General features: G+C 41.2%; 1 protein-coding gene across 1 annotated transcript; it reads right to left on the bottom strand.

Annotated features, from left to right (window-relative positions):
- Positions 1 to 587: 587 nt before the first annotated feature.
- Positions 588 to 23731, bottom strand: LOC106964686 (tetratricopeptide repeat protein 27-like; the record flags this gene model as incomplete). The annotated part of the gene is made up of 13 exons (XM_015060341.1): positions 588 to 817; positions 1081 to 1181; positions 2488 to 2599; positions 3014 to 3211; positions 4780 to 4945; positions 6608 to 6660; positions 7510 to 7608; positions 8125 to 8352; positions 12415 to 12537; positions 14778 to 14873; positions 18805 to 18918; positions 23080 to 23165; positions 23594 to 23731. Coding segments are annotated over 13 exons (1640 nt in total), but the record flags the coding sequence as incomplete, so codon positions are not given.
- Positions 23732 to 24395: the final 664 nt, after the last annotated feature.

The following is a 24395-nucleotide window of genomic DNA, read 5'->3' as shown; positions in this document are numbered from 1 at the left end:
CCCTACCAGGCTAAGTGTTTTATTTTAAGTAGATTTTTTTTTTTTTTTACAAGTAACAGTGACAGTAAAGACAGCTTGATCTAGGTCTATAGTTGACACATTGAACTGGGTGTGAGGCTGTCCCTGCACCTCCCCTTTGGCTTCATATGCTATTATTTACAAATTATGATCTCAACTTGGGCACCTCAGAATTTTTGTAACTTTGAACATTTTTTAACACAAAAACACCAGTGGCAGCTACTGGACTGCCATAGTGTCCCTACCACGGGGCTAAGCAGGTTTTCTGTGGGAAAACCCTGGAGAACCCATCCCAGTGTTCAGGGGGAATGCTGGGGTTGTTTTTTTTAATTTACCAGACCATCTGGTAAATAATAATAATAATAAAAAAAACATAGTTTAGCACCTACAGGTTCTGCAGACAGAAAAACTGGGGAGCTCAACTAGGGAAGGTTGGGGAGATTTTGTACCAAGTATTTAATATTCTGATATTCAGTAAATGAAAAGAAGCCTGGTATCTAAGTTGACCTTTCGTTTGTCAATAACTGGTTTCGACTTCATTATTTGCAGAATGAAGAATGAACACATGAAGCATTTAATTATCAAGTTTACTTCTTGATACCTTAAAACAAGCATTTACATTATATTGTGGACATGAAGGTATAAAAACGTCATGATAAAGATGCAGTTTGCATCACTGGGCCTGGTTCCGCAGCCTCCCACTCAGCTCCTGCAGATCTGAGATAAGCCGTTCCAGAGCAGCAACGCCGTCCCGTAGATCGGCATGGACTTCACCCGTCGCAACATCTGTGTGGATTTGCTGCAAGACCACAATGCAGAAAGCATCAAACATGTACTAGTCTCCTTATTGCATTACAGACAATCAGCTGCATGCTACTGTCATTCCAACCACAGTTACTGAGTTCAGCGTTCACTCCAAACTGTATTAAGTGTCTGCTGACTGCATGAACTCTCAACCAGAAGTGAGGTGTGTGTGTGTGTGTGTGTGTGTGTGTGTGTGTGTGTGTGTGTGTGTGTGTGTGTGTGTGTGTGTGTGTGTGTTCGGTGACCTCAGGAAGTCACCTTGGCTTTGGTGGCTAGACTCCGGAGGCTGAGGCGGCTGGACGACAGCAACTGGAGAGATTCTGCTGGATTCGTCTTCTTCTCACTGCAGCTGATGCTCACTGAGAGACGGAGGCAGAGAGGCAGGGGGAGGTCACAAATGTTACTAATGAAGCCTGTTGCATCTGAATTGGAAATCAGGGCTTGAATACAGTGGGCACAGTCTAACTGGTAGACAGCTTTGCCTGGATGGTATCCATGGGTTACCAGTAGAAGTGGGGACCAGAATATGTATTTGTTACTATTTTGGAGTATTGTAACTTTTGTTCTGAATGTTCTGAAAAGTCACTCAGGTCTTTAGCTGTTTTGAAATTCTGCAGGTTTTTTTGGGGGGGACTTCCTGTAAAATCCAAAGTAGAAATGAAAAAATATTCACACACACATTATTCCATAAGAACGTATGGCTCACATTGTCCCCTCAGAGCCCTTCAGTTTCAGTCTGCAAGTTCACTAGTGACTGCTGGTGTATTGAATGCTACGATGAAAGGCAGATCTTTAAGACTTTAAATCTTAAACTGATTAGGTTTTGTGTTCTGCTGTTGGGCTAAAACTAGGAGGATCCAATCTGAAATTCTTTGCCAAATCTAAAAAAAAAAACATTAATAGTACATAAGCAGATTTATGAATGCAGTATGACAGCATGGAGGCCAGAAGGTCATCATACAGAGAAGAATCAGCTAAAGTAACCACCTACCTGTTAAAATAGGAAGTAAAACAAAAAAGATTGTAACAAAAACAAAAATTATTAATCAAAGGAGTCAGACTACAGACTGAAAATGATATTTGAGCGTTGTGATAATGAGAAGATGCCAGGCTCAAGCTGAGCTTTTAGCAACAAGCCCTCAAAAAAGTCAACTGTTGGAAAAACGAGATGCTGGTGTCCAGGCTGTTAGTCACCAAGGGATCATGGATGAGTTTGAACACGTCAAGTTCCTGCTGTATTATACAGAAGAGGAAGTTATGAAAAGATGTGTATGTGGAAATGAGACATTTTTATTCATTTTTATCCCCAATGTGTGGGATGATTGGGCCAAGAATGGTGTACTGAAGAGTTCATCGGTTACTGCAAGGTTCCCAAATCATTTCCTGTAAATGGTCCCAAAACATCATCCCTCCACCACCATGTTTACCAGCTGGTGTTGCTGCTTTTTCTCCAGACATGGAGCTTCACATTATGGCCCAACATCTCCGTTGTTGTCTCATCATTGCACAAGAAATTGTTTCAGAGGTGCTTCATTCAGATGAAACGTTGCGAGCCTTAGTCATGTTGCCATTTTCTCCCTGATCCTTTCATCTGCATTCTGGCCTTTTGATGAGTGGAAAGTGTGAACAGTGGTGATGTACACACACAGCTGAGTGTGTTCTCACCTTCTCCCATGGTGATTGCTCTTCTGATCACCTCCTTGAAAAGAACAGGGTCCTTCTCCCAGCCGCTAGCTTGAACCTCACAGCGATGAGCTTTGGACAGGAACTGCAGAGCCTGGAGACAAACACAAGCCACGCCCGCTGACCTCACCACACTTTCTTTTTTTAACAAGTTCTCTCTGGCTGACTGGCGCTCAGAATTGTTGTTCGAGTATCAAGGTTGATCCACTTTCACAAGTGGAGTATTACAGCTTTCTATCTCTCTTTATCTCTAATGGTGGGCGATACCAAACTCATGTTGTGCAGAATTGAAAAAAAAAAAAATGGATTGGCACATTCTCACTTGTTGGTACATTCTCACTTGTAGCCCTTTAATTTTAAGATGGACTACAAAGTTTTTATAATGTAATGATAACAAAACAAAAACCAACTATTGACCCAATTATTTAACACAAAGAACAAAGCAACGCTGAGAAAAAAAAAATCCAGCAATGAAATATGTGGAACAAAGCTCCAGCATGAAACCAACCTTGTCGTTGTCGTCTGGGTTTGAGCTGCGGCCGCCACCATACAGCATGGCGTACTGCAGCCATATTTCAGCGTCGCTGCTGTGGCGCGCACTGACACGGCCAAGAAGTTCCTTCAGTTTCGGGGTCAAGGTTCCTGCCTGCGCCCCCTGGCTGTCAGTCAGATTCTCCACAACCGCCCTGACCAGGATCTGAAGAATCTACAAATGGGAAAAAATTTCCTGACTATACAAGCGGACAGAGATTTAAAGAGGAGGGGCAAAAGTAAACAAGGTGGATTAGCATTGCTTGTTAACTACAGATATGACTGTGAAGTGTTTTAATCATGTCTCACTCTTGGATGCAGCTGCTCGGCAGTGGAAACCCATTCCATGAAGCTGTTCTTGAGTTAATCTCAAGGCCACATGAAGTTTGGAGGTCTGTAGTGACCGACTCTGCAGAAAGTTGGCGACCTCTTTACACTATGCACTGCAGTATCCGCTGACCTCACTCCGTCAGTTTACATGGCCTGAAACTTCCTGGATGAGTTGCTGTCATTCCCAAGCATTTCTATTTTCTTATAATACAGCTGACAGTCGACTGTGGAATATTTAGGAGCAAGGAAATTTCACGACTGGAGGTGGAACTCCTGATTTCGATAATTTGGATGGATGAGCAAATACTTTTGGCAATATGTAAGACTGACATTCTGCCAGTGAGCCGGTAACAATCAGTGTCTCAGTCACCTTAAAGTCCTATTAAGAAAGATGGAAATGCTTTCACAAATTTACATATTTAAGCCCAATAATTTAGCAAATAAATGAGGTGCAGAGAACAGATGTTCTGCCACTAATTATGAAGTTAGGTGGGATAATACTGAAGGAATTTCATTTCATTTCACTGGCCATCCTCCCAATTAAGCAGCAATGAAGTTTTACAATGTGAACAACATACTACAGGGAAGGAAATAGATTTATTGAAGGCATTGTTTTGTATTGTGACTGAAACTGAATCTTTCTCTCTGAGTCAACGTATCCAGTTGTCTTATGTACTGAATGTCCAGAACTGCAAACTCTCCAGAAACAGCTTTTTCTGGACAAAAAAAAACAGCTGGAAAACACACAAAACTATTCATATACGCATTTAAAATACTTTCTCGATGCTTAATGTAAACGCAACATGCAGAAATCGACAGGTTTTAAGTGTTTAGGAGGTCAAAGGTCAAACTAACATCCTGGCTCGCTACAGAAAACCGCTGCTTCTGTAGTGTCAAACACAGCAGCAACAGATTTATCTAAAGAGTTTCCTACCAAGACCTACATTATGTTGCTGCTCATACTGCTCCCTTATGAAGTAGAGCTGTAAAGTAAAAGCACTCTCCAAAAACAGCCGTTTCTGAAGAGTTTGGTGACGTATGTCTTGGATTCAACAGTTTCTGGAGAGCAGATGTGAGTTTACAAAGCTGACGGTTCAGGGTTTTGGTGAATGCTCCGTTTTATTTATTAGGACGACACAAAGTTTCCACTTAGAATGCAACCACTGTTACAGGAGTAAGAGAGGCTTCTCCTTCAGCTGCTGTTAATGACTTTGCATCATGTAACCACAGTGCACAAGATTCATTCAGGACAGAACAAACAGCTTTTTGTTCAGACCCAGGTTTAGTCTGATGGCTGTGTCACACAGACAATATGGAGGGGAAGCCAAATCTAACTGCTTAGTTCAGAAATTAAATGTATAACTTTTAAAAACTAATGAGAAATCATTCTTGCTGGGGGATGAAGCTCTTTACCTGGACATCTTTGTAGTTTTCCCTCAGATCCATGAGACGGTGGTACGCCTTGATGGCTTCAGCGAAATCGCCGATGTCAATGCTGACCACAATGAAGTTCTCCCAGATCTGCCAGTGCTCGTAGTTGCATTTCAGGGCCTCTTGCAGGGTTCGAAAGGCTTTGGTTCTGTCAGCCAATGAAAGGAAGCAGAAGAGCCCCGGATTCAACCCAACAGGTTAGGAGAAGCAGTTCAAGAAAATAATCTCTCTCAACTGCCTCTTTTGTCCAAATCATGTAATCAGGATTTTCTTTGTTTTCACATTTTCAGCCTGAAAACTTCAATGGTGTATTGGGGACTTTATGAATAAGAAGAAAAAAAAAGGAGTGCTGAACTTCCACCAAAAAATCTTAGGTAACCGTAAATCACGACAAATCTTTCAAAATACACAATTTAAAAGGTTTATAGAGGTTGAAGAGAATCCAGAGAGGATCTTTAAGGTTCTGTTCTGTTTCAGGGAAAACATTCCATCGTGTTCCTTGCTTGACGGTTGTTGTGAACTTCAGTTTGAAACCTACGTTTTCTATTACGACGCATTAGTGCCATTGTAGGCAGAAACAAACAAAAAAAAAAATAAAAAATAGGAGTACATTTTCTAGAGAAAAATTTGGAAGTTTCCAATGTCAAAACTTTTCAAAAACATCTGAGATTGATCTCAAAATTTCCCAAACCTTTTTTTTTTTTTTTTTTTGACAGAAAGCCTTTTAAGATGGTGTATTTTGAAAGATTTGCTGTGATGTACTGTTACCTAACAATGTGACCACAAAAAAAAAACGTCTCCTCATCATTCCACACAAGATGTCGAACAACAGCTGGTCAAAGCAAACATCTGAGGTGAGGTCAGAGTGTGTCTGACGCTGCCGAGTTGGAATTTCAACACAATGATGTCAGAAGTTTAGAGAAAAGCTGCCAGATGAACTCTACCTCCGCCGGTCATTTGCCGAAGGGACAGCTGCAGCTTCGCTTGCATTCCAAAAAAGTCTCAAACCTATATGTATGTGTGTGTGTGTGTGTGTGTATATATATATATATATATATATATATATATATATATATATATATATACACACACACTGTACGTATATGATGATGATGATATTTTATTTTTTATTTTGCTTTATTTGAAGTTTGATCGGTTCTGAGCCGTTAAACCCGTTTACTGGATTGCCACACAGAGACTGACCTGAACATGAGTCCACTGCTCTGGTGTCCAGTGGTGAGGAGTTTCACACTGATACAAGGTTTGAACATTTGGCTTCTTGACCATATAAACCTTCCCATAATGCTCCACTGGGGCTGTTGTGGAGATAATCTGAATTGATTTGGTTCATTCGACCTGTTCATTTCTTAAACTGTAATCGAACTGAAACAATCGGAGTTTGATGCCGTTTAATGTCATTTTCAACAATAATATCACAATGTCATATTTTCCTACTATTGTGCAGCTTTACCTGAATGTGACCTTTGAGTTGATACCTTTTGCTAACAAGTAATCCAAGCCTGCCGCCGTATTCTACATTGTTTTTATTTCCATCTCCTATTATTCTACTTGTGTGAACCCATCTTTGTGCGTAGCTGTTTTATACAATATATGCTTTTTATGGGATTTTCTTCCACATCGCTCTGTGCTGCAGCAGCAATGCATACATTCCTCCTGGGGAACAAAGGATCATTCCATCCTATTCTCTTGCCTGCCACCTGAATATCACTGATGCTCCTATGAATACTAACAAGTTCAAACATGTCTTGCCTGGGCAGACATATTCAGCAGCTCCCAGACTCATACTCACTTCATCTGGAGGCGGATGTAGGCTGTGGAAAGGTTGTTCCATGCCTCTGCATTCTGAAAGAGGGGTGAGTGAGCAGGGAGGGGGGGAAGAGAAAAGAAACATTAAAGATGGTTTGAGGGCAAGGCAGAACCATTTCCTATCCAGAACATGAATTTTGAAACTGGGGCCTTTGAGATTCTCAAAGGACGTTGGAAAAATGAAGTGGAGGGAATTAAACCAGGAAGCAGCACTGGTGAAAACGTACGCTGTGATCCGTTCACCTCTTAAACTACAACATACTGATAGCAAATGACGTCACTGCTGCCCGGACGTTCAAACAGAATGGTGACATCTGAAGAGCGTGCAACACTGGGAAATAATCGTGTCCTGGGAGCATCATTTCAATATCCTTTGACACAGAAGTACAGTGTGGATTGTACTTGTGAAGTTGGCCCCTCCCTCTCTATTCTCTGGCTCAGATCTAGCAGCTGTACAGACCAATGTGATTAATTTTTGATAAAAACAGATATGGGCAATTTCAAGGCATTTCTGATGAGGGAATAACATAACGTGATGTAAAACTTAAAAAAGCAGATTTTACGTAATACTTCTTGTTGAACGTTGTGTGTCTGTTAGTAGTTATGATTTTTACATGTATACAATCACTTTTTTTATTTAGTGTATTTGTAGTTGGTAAATGCTTGTTCTGCTGGCTGTAACACTAACTACACCCTGGTGATATTAAAGACACCTTGAACCTTGAACCCAGATATCAGCTCCACTGTGGCAGCTGATTAGAGCATCAGGCTGGGCTGAAGGACTTAGAAGCTCAATCACACACAGGAAGATAGCCCTGGGACGGACCAGGCCTGGAGCCAGGAAACCAACAGGTCATGATCAGTGTGCGATGTTTATACACTTACATCTGGCTCCAGCCCCACACACCTCTGGAAGGCTCTTGCTGCTCCCTCATAGCCCTCCAGAGCGAAGTAGGCACAGCCGAGGGAAAACCACACGCCAAGCTGCAAGAGGAGGGAGAACCGGAAATCAGAGCCAGTCTGAGCGTCAAGAGTAACAGAGTAATTTTACTGGACAATAAATTGTCCCAGAAGTTATTGCGATAAAAAATAACATTGTTGCTTTGACACAATTTTCAAGCACCATAATGGTAATGGCATGATAATGCAAGAACACACTGCCCAAGATGAATGAACTTTAATTTTAGTGAACATTTAATACTGGAAGTGAAAGGCATTCTGAATATTCAAAATAAACAACAGAAAAAAAAAACATATAAAATTAATTAGATCTGTGTAAACAAAATTGACCTTAAAAAAAAAAAAAAAGGGGCCAGTAAAGCCAAAACACCAGATTGAAGACTCTTATCACCCAGTTTATGGTTGAAAGAGAAAAACGATAAATTTTGCAAATGAAAATTATTGAACTCGTTTTAATTTATCATGCGATTAATTGATGTATCGTTTATTGTGACAGGCCTCAACTGCATATGGAACAAAGTGAGAAATCTCTCCGATTACCTGCATGGTGTTGATTTTCAGCGACTGCTCAAAGCAGTCCACACACTGCTGGAAGTCCTTGGCCCGGAGGTGCAGCAGAGCCTTGGAGCGCATGGCTCTGGCGCTCCTCCGTCCAGACAGCTCCCACGCCCGGTCGTAGTACTGATGCTCGTTCAGGATGTCTCCAAGCAAACAGTACAGACTCGGAGTCTCCTTCTTCTCCAGCTCTCTGCGCACAATCTCCTCAGCCTGAGCAAATGGTGAGACGAGAAATACAACATGGCAAACCGGAGAACAGTGGCTGGTCTGCAAGGTTAAAGAACCAGCACATAAAAAAAGAGCTTTTATCTGAAGAACATCCAGCATAGATACAGTGAAAGAGCAAAACTAATGATAAAATAGATGTTTTCCTGCATCAGCCCCTCTGTTTATTGTGATTTTTTTTGCAACCAAAATCAATAATTTCGTGAAGCCACTTTAGGATATTTCCTAGGAATTTTGTAATGCTTTTTTTTTTTTCGTCACTAAACCCTTTCTCAAATTTACGCATAAAGGAGAAGATGCGAATAAAACAGTTCTAAGAACATAAGTAGCTCGATTTTGTCACTCGTAGATTAAACATTTGACATCAAGTAAGACTGAGGGAGCTGGATGAAGAAAACTAAGAAATATTGCCACCTGCAGGTGGGAGTTAGCAGTCACGTCAATATTTTTGACCAATTTTTGCGGGAAATTTGCAATGAACTCACAATTATGCATTAACACAGAAAAAAAAATGTGGGATCTGCTGATTTATATGAATTTCCACCATCATGGAATTGCTAAGAACTGGAGGGACTGCGCTATGGAAAACAGTTATGAGTTTAATGACTAAAGTCTTTGTATGGTAAGCTGGTTTATAATCCCTTGCTCCAAGATTTCAGACATCTAATGTCCTTAGACCTTTGAGATAAATATTTTCAGAAAAAAAAAAACATCCAACTTGTTATTGGGAAGTACTGGGAAGTCTTCTTAATAGTTTCTTCCCCTTCATTGTACTGGTATCAGCTCGTTGCTTTTATTGCTGGTTTCTGGTCTATCACTAATTTGTTTTATGAAGTTGACTTGCTTGTAAAAATCTTTTCAACAACCATGTTTACAGAGACCACCTCTGATTAGAATACCCAGTCAGTCAAGTTGTCCTCAAAGCTCATCTGCTGTAATCTGAAACTTTCAATTTCATTTTTTTCTTAAAGTCTGAATTAAAGTGTTGGAAACATGGGAGAGAGGGCAGCTTTATCTGAGGCTGATCATCAACCAGAGGGCTTTAGCACCAGGGTGCTCTGAAGAAAACTTATCAGAGGTCCGGCATCAATGATGAATGGCCGTGCTGCACAAATATCTGTTAATACCGCAAAGAAAACAGGAGGAGAGGAGGTGAAGGAGGAGGAGTCCCACAGACAGAAACATGACATGACTGCAGTCCATTCACAAAGGTCATTCTGTTCCCTGGAGTAGATCCAAACCTCGATCCAATACACAGAGAGCTGGAGGAAGATACACACCGCTGAGCAGCGCTCAACATTTCTATTGTCCAGGAACATTACTGCTCGCTACCATGTGTCTGAGTGAAAGAAGAGGACAGCAGTGGAAACAGGAGAAGCAACATTGGATGGAGACCAAACCACTCCAGACAAATGGATTACCTTGTTGCTTTGGAGCGGAGTCAGAGCATAACAGACTATTGGCTGGGACCACCACAGCCAGGGCAAAGGGGGGGAAAGGAGACTTTCATTATGAGCCAGAGGCAAGCAGGGTAATCTAATTGGAGAGACAAGGGATGATGTAATTAAATAAAAAGAGCTGGCAGAAAGCCCAGATGGCACCAAGAGCTCCGGACCTGAGGAGTCGGAGCGAGGCCAGGGATCAGAATCAGCACTTACGTCACGTCTGCACATCTGCACTCTGAGCCTGCGTCCGACAGACAGAGCACTTCCACCACAAGCTGACAACAGCCTCATGGTCGTGTTTTTCATTTAGGTAGATGTGGAAATAAAAGCCTGAATCTTTATAGAGGCCAGGCATCAGAGCAGAGTTCAGGTTGGTCTCGTATCTTCCGGTCAGAGTGATGAGTACTTTGAGCTCTGCTTTAAAAACAACAGAACAGCTGGAACAGCTTGAGACGAGTCTGACCTGAACACCTGGCACTTCAAACAGAAGATCTGTGGGAAAAGTCATCACCTGTTTGTTGAGGTTTGTTTTTTTTAAATCCAACAAAAATGAATGTGGATTTAAAAGAAAAAGAAAACCCAAAGACAAAATGGTGACGTGATTAAATAATACCGGAAGAACTTCTGAGTAAGGACGTCATTTTGAATTTCTAAAAACATCCAGAGAAATATGGGCCAGGGGCAGATCCTAGGGGCAGATCCTAGGGGCAGATCCTAGGGGCAGATCCCAAACAACACCACCTGCACCGAGCTGGAAGACCTGATGGGGGTTTCCAGATAAGGACCATAACACAGAATATACAATATAAAAGAACACACAAATGAAGAACAGAATAGGTCTTCATAAGGCAAATAACAATAACAAAAAAAATCACAGTATGGCCAAAAAAATCACCACCTGGATTTAACTAACTAATATCCAGCACAGTAACAAGCCTCCGATTGGAAAATCACTGGCGGTAAGTTATTTGTAAGTTATTTATACAATGAGTAGCTTCTTATTTCTTATACAACCCTGTAGAAAGACACATCCAGTTGTCATGGAGAGTCTGTTGGTCAGATAAATATCTAAGGAGAAGCAGGAAGTAAACGAAAAATGTTAAGAAATATCCAGCACATTATTAGAAACTGGAAGGAAAAGGGCAGGCCTGTATCTTCCAGATCAGACGGCACATTAAGTTGTCTGACTTCTTGGCCCGGTGCGTCGCTGAAAGCAGTAGGGTCAGGGAGAGGAGCGGTCCCATCGGGACAAAGTGTTGGGTATTAAACGCTCTCTGGGCTCCACCAGCGACGACGCAGCGACAGCTCCCCAAGCGGGCAGACGTCCAGCTGGGTGTGATCTGATTGGACAGGCTGCACTAATCTCTCTCAGCACAAAGACTGAGCTGCCTGGGATCTGACCCATGTTACAGCAGTTCATCTGGCTTCAAGCAGGAACAAGATTTTTTTTTTTTTTTTTAATTCAATGTTCCGAAACAGAAGATTATGCATGAGGTGTAGCTAAAAACGAAATATAGCTGAGACTCCATATTTACATACGGTCTTTAAAAAGACGCTCATCATCTAACATTGAATTAGACTAAGTCTTTCCTGTTTCAGACTGGTTAGGATCAGTCTGGATTTTTTTTTTTTTTTACAGATTTTTCTAAAGTTTTCTAAAGTATATGCATTCCCACAAACTTCTCACAATGGTTTGCTAAAACATTCCTCCATACAGGACTGGTGTCAGGTTCTCTCTAACACACACCTTTTCAGCTCTGCTCACAAATCTTCTACGGCTTTAAGATCAGGGCTTTGTGATGATGGTCACTTCAAAAATATTGATTAAGCCGATTTCTGTTAGAGTCGGTCTCCATGTAGAAAGCCCAGCTGTAGCCCAGCTTTAATTGCCGGTGTACTGCGATGTTGTTTTAAAGCTTCCACATGACAGAGACGACACCTGTGATGTCATCTCTCTTACTAGGTCTACCAGTTCATCCTGCACCAAAAGTAACCACAAAAAGCCATGATGCTGCCACCGCCGTACCGCCCTGTTGGGACTGTGTTCTCTGGGCTTTTTAATCCAAATGTAGCAACAATCACTTGACATTGGCTTTTAATCCTATTATGCTAGTTTTTTTTGTAGCATAGTCATATTATTTTTAGTTTCACTGTCTGTGTGGATATCCACTTCCCCACTGTGGGACGATAAAGCATATTCTATTCTAATACGTCTCCCCTGAAGGGCAGATTTTTAAACACTCCTGAAGTCATTTTGAAAGTAAATGAAGTTGTTCAGGTTGAGAGACGAAGATACTTTTTGAGTGCGTGTGCATGTGTGTGTGTGTGTGTGTGTACCAGGCTTTTATATCCTTATGAGAACCTATTTCTGTCTACAATGTGGGGGTGTGGGGACCATTGTTCCTTGTGGGGACATTTTCTTGATTCCCTAAAGGGAAATGTTGTTTTTGGGTTAGGGGTTAGATCTGTGATGGTTAGAACATGGTTAGAAAATGAATGGAAGTCGATATGAAATCCTCACAAGTCATGAAAACACAACTGCATATGTGTGTGTGTGTGTGTGTGTGTGTGTGTGTGTGCGCGCGCGTGTGTGTGCGCGTACCTTTCCGTGCTGGCCCAGCTTCTCGTAGCAGACCACGGCGTCCTCCCACAGCTGCAGCTGCTGGTAGAGCAGCAGAGCTGAGCTGATGCAGCCCAGGTCTATCAGCAGGCTGGCCAGCAGCTTCTGCAGAGCAGAACCAGCGTCACTCCACTCATTAACCTCTACTCCTCTCACCATCAACAGAAAGCAGCAGTCATCCTGATCTTTTACCAACTTATCAGCAGTAATAACACATCCTATGTTAAATGCACAGAACCATGATATAGGAACGCCAAGCGGTACAGAAATGAATGATGTTCTCCTCTCAGCCATAAAAAGGCCTTTAGTGCTTTGTTCCACGCCTGCTGCAGCTGATTGCTGCACTGCTCCCCCTCAGCCTCTGTCAGGTCCCCAAACACCGATGCACACTCTTCCATTCCAGCTTTATTGCTGGATCAGTTATTACATGCTGCCAGTTGCTGCCTCCTCCCCTCCCCACATCCTCCCCTTCCTTTTTTAATCTCCTCGACACGTCTTATTCTATCTATCACAGATTCTGCTTACTACTCTTATTTTACTTGCTTCCTTTATTCTGAGCAATGTAAAATTCCTCTTCGTAGCTCTGCTGCTACGTTAAGGTTCAACAAATCTCTCTTTAGACTTCACGTGTGCAGCAGAGCTTCCTCGCCGTCTGTTAGGGGTTGTTTTATAGGGTTCCACTGTAAGAACAGAAAACTCACTGAAAACAAGCTTTGGCTATGAGAACCAGAACTGTTTTCCACAGAACGCTCACTGAAGCCCGCTGCCAAAACAGGGCCAGACACTGAGACGTAGAGATGTGAATCTTTCAGAGTCTAGCGATTCGGTTCCAATTGTTAGTCAATTCAGAAACTCAGAAATCAATTTACCTGTTCAAACGCTCTAGAGATTCTGCTTCAATTATGTGATAACAGGAAAAGACAGTGTAGACAAATATACTGATTCCATAAGGTGCATCAAATACCATCAGATAATTTTTAAACAAAACTAGCTTTCTGCATATAAATCTGTAACTTAAATTACCTGCGTTGGGTTAGCTTAGCTACCTGGCTTTTTCTTAAATAAAAAAAATATCTCTTGTCTCTGTGGGCGAGAGACAGTGGCTAAGCGGATGCATAATGTGATACTCATAAACACGAGCGGCAAAGATGAACAACTTAAACTGATTTTAAAATGGATTTTTGAGAATTTTGAATCGATTCGGAATACCCAGAAATGGGAAGTGCAATTCTTTGTAGAATACATTTTTTTCTGCACCTCTACCGAGGTAATTCCTCCCACTGCAAAGGTATTTGACCACATGTGGAGTTCCCACTCTGTCCATGGTGTACAGAATCAGCCAATGATTCTGTCACAGTTATAATGCTTTATAACTGACAGAGTTGCTATGAAGTCCTTGGAAAGGAAGGGATGGCTGTAACTTTTGAGAGAGACTCATGTTTTCTACTGCTTTAAGGTTAAAGAGAGGAAAAGACATTGTTGACGCCGCAATTCAACGTTGAATTGAGTTACGCTCACTTCAAAGTCAGAGGCATCTCACAACAATCAGGAGCAGGAGCACAAACTTCATACAGCAGCACAGAACAAACAGCGTAAAACATTAGTTATTCTGAAGGACTTAGTCCCACCATGTCAACAGCTAAGACATTAGAAATGTTATGTTTTTTTGTAATTTCTAATTGCACTTTAATTATGCGTTTTTCAATTTGTTGAAGTAGTTTGCGCCTCAGGGCCACCGTAGTTTGTAGCTGGTAAAAGCAGCGTACACACACACACACACACACACACACACACACACACACACACACGCACACGCACACGCACACGCCCGCACGCACACACAAACAAAAACTAGTCTGGTTCCTGGAAAATGTTCCTCTTGATCATTTTAGGCTGCTCCAACTCCCGTCCTGGACAGCTGCTGGCCTGCAACTTTCAGAGGCATCCTCTCGCCAACACACCTGAACCAAACGGCCGAGTTTTGGTTCAGCCGTTTGGTTGAACCAAAACTCGGTTCAACCAAACCATAGTTTCTTCCAACCAAGTTGGAAGAAAATATATATTTTCTTTCATCACAAAGAAAATATATATTATCTTTGTGATGATACAGAACTCTACTGTATCTTCAGCTCTACAGAGGCCTGTCAACCAACCAGTCATCTGATTCAGGTGTGTGCAGGCAGGACAGCAGCTTCTGAGGACTGGAGTTGGAGACCCCTGCTCTAGTGGAAACACACCTAAAGATGACAGAGGGAATGATGAAGTAACAGAACAATGAAAGCCATGAAGTGTGAGTTGAGCTGTTGTACATGCCGTGTGTGTGTGTGTGTGTGTGTGTGTGATACCTGGACGGCCCATCTGGGCGGTACTTGGCAGCAGTAGAACACTTTGAGGCGCTCGCTCACAGGACAGCTCTGGTCTTCAAAATGATCGACTATTGCCTGCAAGAGAGAAGAGTGAAAATGTTCTTCAGGGAACTGGCAGTGTTAGATTTACCCTGCTACAGTTACAGTTTGAAACGGCAGTTTATTGATTAAAGAGGTGATTGAAGCAGATTGAGAACCAATGAACTTGGAACCCTCACTGCAAATGCCGGCAGAGAACACACTGCAGTTGGCTGCCAAGTATCGACGGGTTTCAGGGTCATTAGGTACTAAATGGGTGATGATCGGGAGAATCCACAGAGAAAACAGAAAGAACAGTGACAACTCTTTCAGACTGCAGCTGTTAAGAAGCTTCCATCTCATCTTTTAGCACTTCATGCCTTGGAAATGTGTTATATTTTTATAGATTAAATATCTGCTTGATCCATAAACTGCCTCACTAAAGGTTTCTGAGAACACGTGCGTTCTTCCTTATGACACGCGTCAATATCGGGGAATCTTAAGCACAATCATTTTGACCTTTTTGCCAATCTTCCCAGAAATGGATGCTCATCAACTCCCAGAGCCTTACCATCTACCAGGGATGTGATGTATGAACTTAATCATTTATTATATTTTTGAGACATTGCTAAAAAGGATAACCATTTTAAAATGCTCTACTTGCCAATACGTTTGTCACTCCGTGCATGTTATTGAGGCCATCAGTTGTTGACTGCACAGTCAAGAATTCTACAGCCATCACAAAGTTTACCATTTTGAAACATCTGAAACTGTTATTTAAACACGAGGTGATTTCTTCATGACTTCAACTGGTATATTTTGCAAAAAAATAAAATTAAAATTAAAAAAAAAAAAATCATAAAATTGTTATTTTCTCAGGAATGGGTTTTTCTTTCTTTTTCTCAATTTGCACCCTGATGACTTGTTCCTGTTTTTGGTGGCCAATTACATTTTTTCAATATGGTGAAGACTTGGAGTTTGACTGCACCTTCTGGTCCTCAAAACCACTTCTCCATACCAACATTTTATAGATTCAGGTACAAAGGCCAAATCTGAAGCTTTGCAGAAATTAGAACATGCAAACAGTCAAGCAGTGGATTCAAGAGTTGGTAGTAGGCCAGGATTCCTCCACAATGATGTAAAAATTCAAAAAATAAAAAAAGTCAACAACACTGCCTACAACCACTTATTGATCCCATAGGGAAATTAAATAATCAATAGTTAATTTCTGCTTAGGTGTCAGATTACAAGAACCTCTGATCCACCCAACATGAGGGAGACGGTATGCAACCTTTGACCTGACAGATATGGACAGCAGTGTTGGGCTGCTGCTTCAGAAGTTATTTATTTCATTCATTCAGTTTAAAAGTTTTGAATGAAAAGGAGTGGTTTGAAGAAGAAATCTTGTAGTTTACCCCTTCTTTCAAAAGTCAATTCAGTGTACCATAAACAATGAAGCATAACTCAACAATCTATAAAAACACATCTGGTAACACTTTATTTGAAGGGGGTTGAATAAGACTGACATGACACTTTCATAAACATGACATAACACCTGTCATGAACATGAATAAGCCTTCATGAATATTTATGACTGTTGTCATAAAGCATCATTGGTAAATTATGACACTTTTAATACAAAGTTGACATTATTCAAAATGTCTTGGTTAATGTCAAGTTGTCATAACAAAGAAATCATTACTTTACCTTTAATAACATAAAGTTACCTAATTTTTAAAGTGCAATCAGTAATACTTTTATAACAAATTTATATCAGTAATGATTTCTTGGTTAATGTCAAGTTGTCATAACAAAGACATTTTGAATAATGTCAACTTTGTATTAAAAGTGTCATAATATACCGAATGACACTTTATGACAACAGTCATAAATATTCATGAAGGCTTATTCATGTTTATGACAGTGTCAGTCAGTCTTATTCAACCCCCTTCAAATACAGTGTTACCACACATCTTTACACAACCAAATGTATATACATAAAAATAACAGAGAGAAGGAAAAAAAGAAAAAAATATATATTATCTTTGTGATGATACAGAACTGTACTGGTATACTTCATTATACCCTTAATATTACACTTTATTATTTTCTAAAAACTAAAATTTTATACAAAGAAGGTAAATGATGAACTTGCAGCTGCTCGGCTATAAATGAGCAGGAGAGATGAGTGGTGAGAAGAAAGCACTAAGATGTGAAGCAGCTTTGGGCAAACACCTAGAAATAGAAAGCAACATGATCACTGTACGCTGACAGAGCAATCACAACAAACAGAAGTGGCTTTGTTACCAATGCACTTCAACTCGGAGAAGACACAATGAGTTGGGGAAAACCATAAAGTTGGAAGAAAGTGTGTTTCATGTAAACCTGCAACTTTTCTGGGAAACGGCACAGAAAACAGCAGAGCTAATCAAAGGTTTTACTGCTTCCACCTGCTCTGTGCAGCACCAAGCCTCAGACCGGACAGCTCTGAGAAACAACCAAAACCAATCTGGGCTTCATTTGGTCCCACTTGGAGCACCGTAGCTGTAGTCCTCAGCTACAGTCACCGTGCTAGCCTAATAAATCCTTCAGCAGGTTTTTCATAATCCCATCCCACGTCTGCGCTCGCTATTTCTGGGATGTTATTGATCAACATCGAAAATAACATTTGGAGCTGTGGGGGATTAATGGTTTTGTTTGTGTGCAGGGTTGTTCGGAAAGAAGGAGCAAGGTTACTCAATTACTCATCGGCACTGCGAGCCGAGCGAAGCTCTGTAACGCCGTCAGTAGCTTTCTGAAGCAGACACACATGTACACACCACCACACTCAGGAAAACAGATGTCCAAGGAGCAGCATTTGATTGAAATGCACCGCTTGTACATGGAGCATAGTTTTTTTTTCTTCTATTCTGTTTTTCTGCTGAATATAACATATATATATGTGTGTGTGTGTGTGTGTGTGTGTGTGCGTGCGCGTGTGTGTGTGTATGCAAAAAGTACGCTGCACACTCATCGTGAGCTCCAGGTTTGAACTCATAATGAAGGTGAAGAGGACTTTCTTGTACTGCGCATGAAAAATGATAGAAAAAAGGACTGAAAGAACTGATGTATGAATCAGCAGATTGCTGCCATCAGGGTGTTTCACTGTGCTAAAGAACCAACCCTGATCTATCTCTTTCTCTTGCATTGAATCGTTCTGCTGGCCCATGATGACTTCTGATGATCAATCTCATCCAGATGCTGGTAGTAAATGACAATCAGTTGCTGAAGGACTTTACAGACATCAGCCGTCATCATTAGCCTGAGCAGAGATCTGGTTTGTGTGCCAGGAATTAACGCTGAAAGTTGGCTTTTGGTAACTGAATCGGCCAGGATGGGTTGGGTAGTAAGTCCTAGTTTGGACAAAGCATAAAATATTAAATATTAATGCTGTGTTCAGACTGAATGCATCTAATGTCTCAAGTTGACGCTTGTATACTTTGAAGTCAGACACTTCATAATCGAGAGTCATATTGAAATCTTTGCTCTAGACGCGGGAACGAGCAAAGTGTGGAAAGATGCATGTGGGTTGTTTTCCTCTGCTGGTGTCTTTGTATAATGGCGGATGAAATTGAGCAAGTGGCTTTGCTTAATTTACTGAAAGAAAGAGAACGTTGTCGGGCGCCTCAGAGCTGTATGGATTCACCAGATAATTCAGAGAGTTCTGAGTTTGGTGAGCTTCACCACCCACAGAAGCAGCACACTGATGAGGATCGCTTTCAGCTCTATTTTCATCTCCTCCAAGCCCAGTTTGTCGACGTGGTGCCCATGTGTCCTGCCAGGATATATATTACAGGCCACTATGTTACACAGTGGACTCTCTCTGATTGGTTGATGTTCCACGTCCAGCTGCAAATATTCATATTTTCCAACTCTAGCGACATCCGTCGCAAAACACATACAAATGTATAAGGTGCATTAGACGTCCCCCTCTTGGCCGCCCCCTTACCTGAGTTTGCATCATGGCTCTCTCAACACACCGAGTTCTCCCTCTCTCTAGTTTGGTCCTGAGGCAGAGTGCTGTGACCTCCACAGACCAGAACTTTGGCTGGGACAGAATACACTGTTCCAAAGACAAAAGAGACGCAGAAGATTGGACTTATTTCAGGCAATCCTCACTTGAAAGGAAGCAGTTCAGGTGTAATGTGCTGATCTGTGACAAACTAGATGAACTTTTCTGGGTGCAAAAATGTTTTTGTTAATGTATTTAAGAAACATCCCAAAACCTGGAATTCTGAGTATTTAAATAAATAGGAATAAGCTGTTACAGTTTGCAATAAATAGATTAAAAAAGATATACTGATGGTCACATTTTGTTGTTGCATTATAATGGAAAAAATGTTCAATTAGGAGTAGTGTTACGACACTGTGGAATTTTTACTTTGGACAAAAACATTGCTACTCTTGAGTAAAAACTCTAAACACTACCCACTGTCATCCGGCAGAGTAAAGAAAAAACAAAAAAATGCATCAGACTCAGACACACCAAGAGTTTAAGTTAAAGGAAGACGTCTTGTTTGTGCACAAGCTTTGTTTTTCTAATGTCTCTCTCTGTCTGCTGAGCCATTTGGAACTGGAAGTACTTTGCCCCACGTCAGTAACGACTTACTGACTTGGTATCGATTGGCTTCATGGTTTTGTTTTTCCTTTAATTATTACTTCTGCCTGGATTTGTTACAAAGCAATTATAAACATATTTTTTTTCATTTTATTTTATACCAGACTTTGTGCCTAACTTGACATTTTTGCCGGCCTAATGATAAAGGTATTACTGAGTTGAACAAACTGGACTGTATTTACGTTTTTTTTAAATCACCTGTTTGACTGGATTAGCCTGGACTGAACTGAATTTGGACTGATTTTGACTCCATAGAGCTGGATATTCAGTGGGAGGACCTGTGCTGTGAACTGGTCTTTTACAAACTGAACCAAGACAAAACACTGAATGTGTGTTTTCCTGACAAAGTTAACAAGGAACATTTTGAAAGGTTTTAAATGAGCTTCCACGGCAGTCAGACATGTCACAGCAGTACGACCAGGAAACAGAACCTAGTTTTCATTTGCTTCATCCTCTCTGCACTAAAGTCTAAGACTTCTCCTGCTCACTGTAGTGAGAAATCGACAAGCAAGCCTCATTTAAAACACCTAATTATTAAAAGCTATTAGAGCTGCAAAGACTTTATCTGGGCACTGTGGTGATAAGCTGGTGTGTAATAGCCAGGCCAGCTCGGGGTTTCAGCTCTCATAGAGCTGATGAAAGGCTTCCAGGGAACGATGCAGGTGGGGTGCAGACATCCAGATGATTTACCCACAGATAGATATGTCAGAAAAAGACTAATGCCAGGATCATCTCTAATGACGGAATTACTCAACGATGAATTTCTACACACAGATTATTAATGACGACGTGAATGTCTCATGAAAGTGATCGATGTCTGTAGCGGTGATGAACAAGCACCGATGTTGTTTGTGGATGCTTAGCAGGTCTTGTAGGAGTCATTAGTGCAACAGTAAACTGTCCTAATTATGCAGTTATTCTATAGCTATATAAATCACTGGGTGATTAAAATCAAATGATGGGACATGGTCAGCATTTGTCACCCTGCTGTTCACATAAACGAGCACAGGGAGCTTTTCAGAAGCAATCAGAACTTTGTGAACATTGAAAGTGCCAGGAAGAAGAAAAGCCCTTACATTACAGCTCTGATTCACTGTAGCATTTACATCGATGTAAAAGTCGGGATAGAAGAAGCCTAGAGCATCAAGGACTCTATAGTATACATGATATCAACAGACCATCATTCCCGTTCAAAGAAAATGACAGTGTTTTTCTAACATCTCTGCAGACATTTGGTTTGTTAAAAACATGAACATTTTTTTTGTTTGTTTTTTGTTCGTTTTTTTGCCACCAGTACAGTTTGCTTCTTTGACCTCTTTCCCAACCCCAAATCAACATTATATTATATTCTGAGGAAGGACGCAGAAACGGAAGACGTGCTCTGATGAAGATGGCCGGCCACGTGACAACCATCTAACCAGCCTGCAGATTCCTGGATCTACATGTAGGCTGGGAAGATGCCTGCTCACAGAGCCAGCCACTGCCTGGCCTGCAGCAGCTTTCCTGTCCACTCATAACACAGCAGCCGCCATCAATGACTGTCTGCTACTGAAAGACTGCTTGTTGGGCCAGATGACGACACTCATTTAAAACAGTATTTAAAAAGCTCTTAGCGCTTTGAAATTATTTGTTTTCTAGCTTTTTGGAAACTTAGCGGGAAAAACTAAGTTAAAAAACAGAGGCAAACACACTGAGTACCGTAACTGGCTAGCTGTTAGCTGCTGCTTCAAAGCTCGTCAAGAAAACCAAAACTTAAAAAAATAAATAAATAAATAAAAAATTATGTTACTATTTCTTGAATTACCAATGGGACAAATAAGTGGTGAATATGTTTTTCTCCGTAGGTATTTCAAATTATGTTACTGACGTGAAATTTAGAGCCAATAATAAGCCCCGAAATAGTAAGTAAAAAGTTGAACAACACAGAACGATATTGCCCCAACTTTCCATCTCAGTGGTCACACCGTTATGCCTGATCAGTGTATATGCAGCCTAAAGTAAAAGTGCTTTTCAGTAATAGACTGTCGGCGCTCTGAGGCAGCAGGTCACAGTCAGGAAACAACGGCTGCTTTTTATCCAGCTCAAATTGCTATTCATGAGTGGTGTCCAAAGCACTTTTCATCATGTTATTGTCCCAGTGTAGCGTTTGTTGTGAGGCAGCGCAGCCCAGAACTGCTTCCCATTTCTGCAGCATATCGAGCTTGCCTTTTCACTGATTAGATATGGATTCCCTGATGCTGAGCCTTTAAACCAGCTCTGAAGCCTGACTCTTTTTTTTTTCTTTCCTCCCATACGACTTGGTGCAACAGTAACACAGACAGACACGTAGGATGGTGTTATCTAGAACGATGCTTTGCATTTGGATGATTTCATTGAATTTCTTGCTATGACTGCAAAACACTGAGGATCTCTAAGAAACCTGTGAATACATTTTTCGGAGCCGGTGGTGTGTAGCCTTTGTTTTAATGCCTTCCAGTTTCATCTCAAGCCTCAAGGTTAAGGAGGAGTAAAGCAATGAAACATTGACCGATCTTGACCAAAGCTCTGTGAAATAGCCGTGTTCGTTCTTTTGGAAGCTGGTTCCAGTTCGACGGCTTCGGGCTGTTTTTATTTGGAGTCACAGAGCCAATAACCCAGAGTCTTTCTCCACCTTCTTTGCCAAACAGCTCATTTAATTAGAGAGAGTAATGTTGGGTTTTAGTATGTGGTGATGACTGATGCCTCTCACCTGTACCTCCTTAATCCCAAATCAGCTTGCTTAGGATTTTAACCTTGACTTTACAAATACAGAGAAAATAACAGGAAAGTAAAGATTTAAAAAGTAAACCACTTCACACACATTCCTGCATGAAAACTATGATAGTCCACGTTCAATTCAGTTTAGTTCATTTCATAAATACTTTTGAATGTCATAACAGAGTTATGGATGCTGATGCTGTGAATAGTGAAGATATCTGTTAGCAGTCAGTTAGGCAATGAATATAAAGAAACCTGACTGAAGACTGTTGTTGTTGGACAGTGTCATGACTAGCTAAGTTTCCATCCAACCGTCATGCAAATTTCAAGCAAACTTCTATTGGTTTGGAGCGAATCAACCAGGCTACGCAAAAAAAACGTGATTTCGCTAGATTTATACGATACACATGGTTGGAATAAGCAGGAAGTAGAGGTTCCAAACAAGCACGATCCATACATCTCAGAAATGGAAAATCCTCTCCTCCAAGTTGGAGGTTTCGAATTAGAAATGTTCCCAAGCTCCACGCCTCTGGTAAGGCACAGTGGATGGTAAGGTTCAGAGCGTAGTAAGCAAATGCATTTCCATCTTCTCTTTACACTCTTAACTCCTTTAACAATCTTAGTCCCAAAACCTGTTCTGAAAAAATGAGAAAGTAATTTCATATTTTGCCATTTCCATAAACTTTTTCTAACCAAAGGTGTCAAAATGTGCACAAAAAACATAGATGGAAACACGACCACCGTCATGCATCAACGTTATGCGTTATACCCATTTTACAAACATTCTATCAAGTCATTTTAGAGGATTTATGTCAATGTTATTGTTGAGAACCAATTTATTCTAGCTAAAAGAACAGTAAAAGAACTTACAGAAGTGAATGCCAGCAGTTCTTCTGCTGTTAGTTTGTGCACAGGATTGTTCTTCTGAAAGTCGGTGCTGGAAGACAACAGAATAGATTAGAAGGACAAACTCACCCGCTGCTCTGAAGAGCTGAAGAACTGAAGGAGTGAACTAAAATAAGCTCATTCATGAGCAAACACATGGATAAATACAGATGGGTTAAAGTAAATTAATTAGTGAAAGAGCAAAAAAAGTAAATGTTCAAATATTTATGTTTCCATAAGTAAATTGCCACTGTTCAAAACTGAAAAACTGCTGTTGATTTGGCTGTAAAAATTATAACAGGACTAATTCAGGACCAACTGTTCTCTTCAGCTCCTATGTTAGCTGAACCCTGTGAATGGTACATGTGGTGGTGAAACCATGGTAAATATTCAATGGTTCCTCTCCCACAGAAACCACAGTGCTAATGAGAGACAAAATGCAGATGTGCAGCGAGGTTCTGTCTGTAGTGGAGCTTTCTGACCCGTATCAGGTCATCACCTTGCAGAACATCCAATAAACCAGGCTGCATGCTAACTGAACGAGCCAGGATGAAGTCACACACTTTCCCCAAGCGTCCCTCCAGCCAGCGCAGACCCATCTGTGGTTCGGGAACCCAGAGCAGCGCCCCCCAGTGGCCTGTTCAAGAAGACATGCATCTTCAGTTGAAAGGCCCCGCACTCCAAAAAATCTATGAAACATTTCGCAGGCTATGAAATGTTTGATCCAAATCGCTAAAAGTTGATCTCTCTCTCACACACACAGCCTTCCTTAGCAACACTGAGCTCAAGAGCTGTGTCACGGCTATCTGAAAATGACTCCCGTTTCAGAAGCTAAATGACTTTTCTCAGTCAGCCTCTATTTGAACGTACATCAGAGCGGACAATAAAAGCAATCTGGATCATCGTAATTTTCCGACCCGGCTCGGTTTCCTCTGCTGCGCTGAGAAAGTCACACACACCTGAACGTCGTCTGAGAGCAGGTGTGGGATTTAAAGGATATCCCACACTCACATGCAAGCAGATAAATCCAGAAATGAGTGTGAAAATGTCAATGCAGATGTTTTAAAGGTATATTGTCTGATGCATGGCGGCCATTACGTGGAACGCTCTACATCGACCTCGCTCAATTCTACTCCAATTTTGTTTGAGAGAACCTTGTTATAGGGGCATTTTGACAGAACAGATTTATCCTAGTGGCTAATAAACAACAGAAGCTAAGCAAGAATGAGAGAAACACTACATGCTCCTTCTTTCAGGAAGGAGCATGAAGATGGAGCACAGCTGTGTTTAAGTTGAAGGCT

The sequence above is a fragment of the Poecilia latipinna genome, unplaced genomic scaffold, assembly GCF_001443285.1.
Source record: "Poecilia latipinna isolate Pla-1442-1.1 unplaced genomic scaffold, P_latipinna-1.0 Scaffold1702, whole genome shotgun sequence".
Taxonomy (NCBI): domain Eukaryota; kingdom Metazoa; phylum Chordata; class Actinopteri; order Cyprinodontiformes; family Poeciliidae; genus Poecilia; species Poecilia latipinna.
Note: the sequence above shows the minus strand (reverse complement) of the source record. Positions and strands in the feature narration are given on the sequence as shown.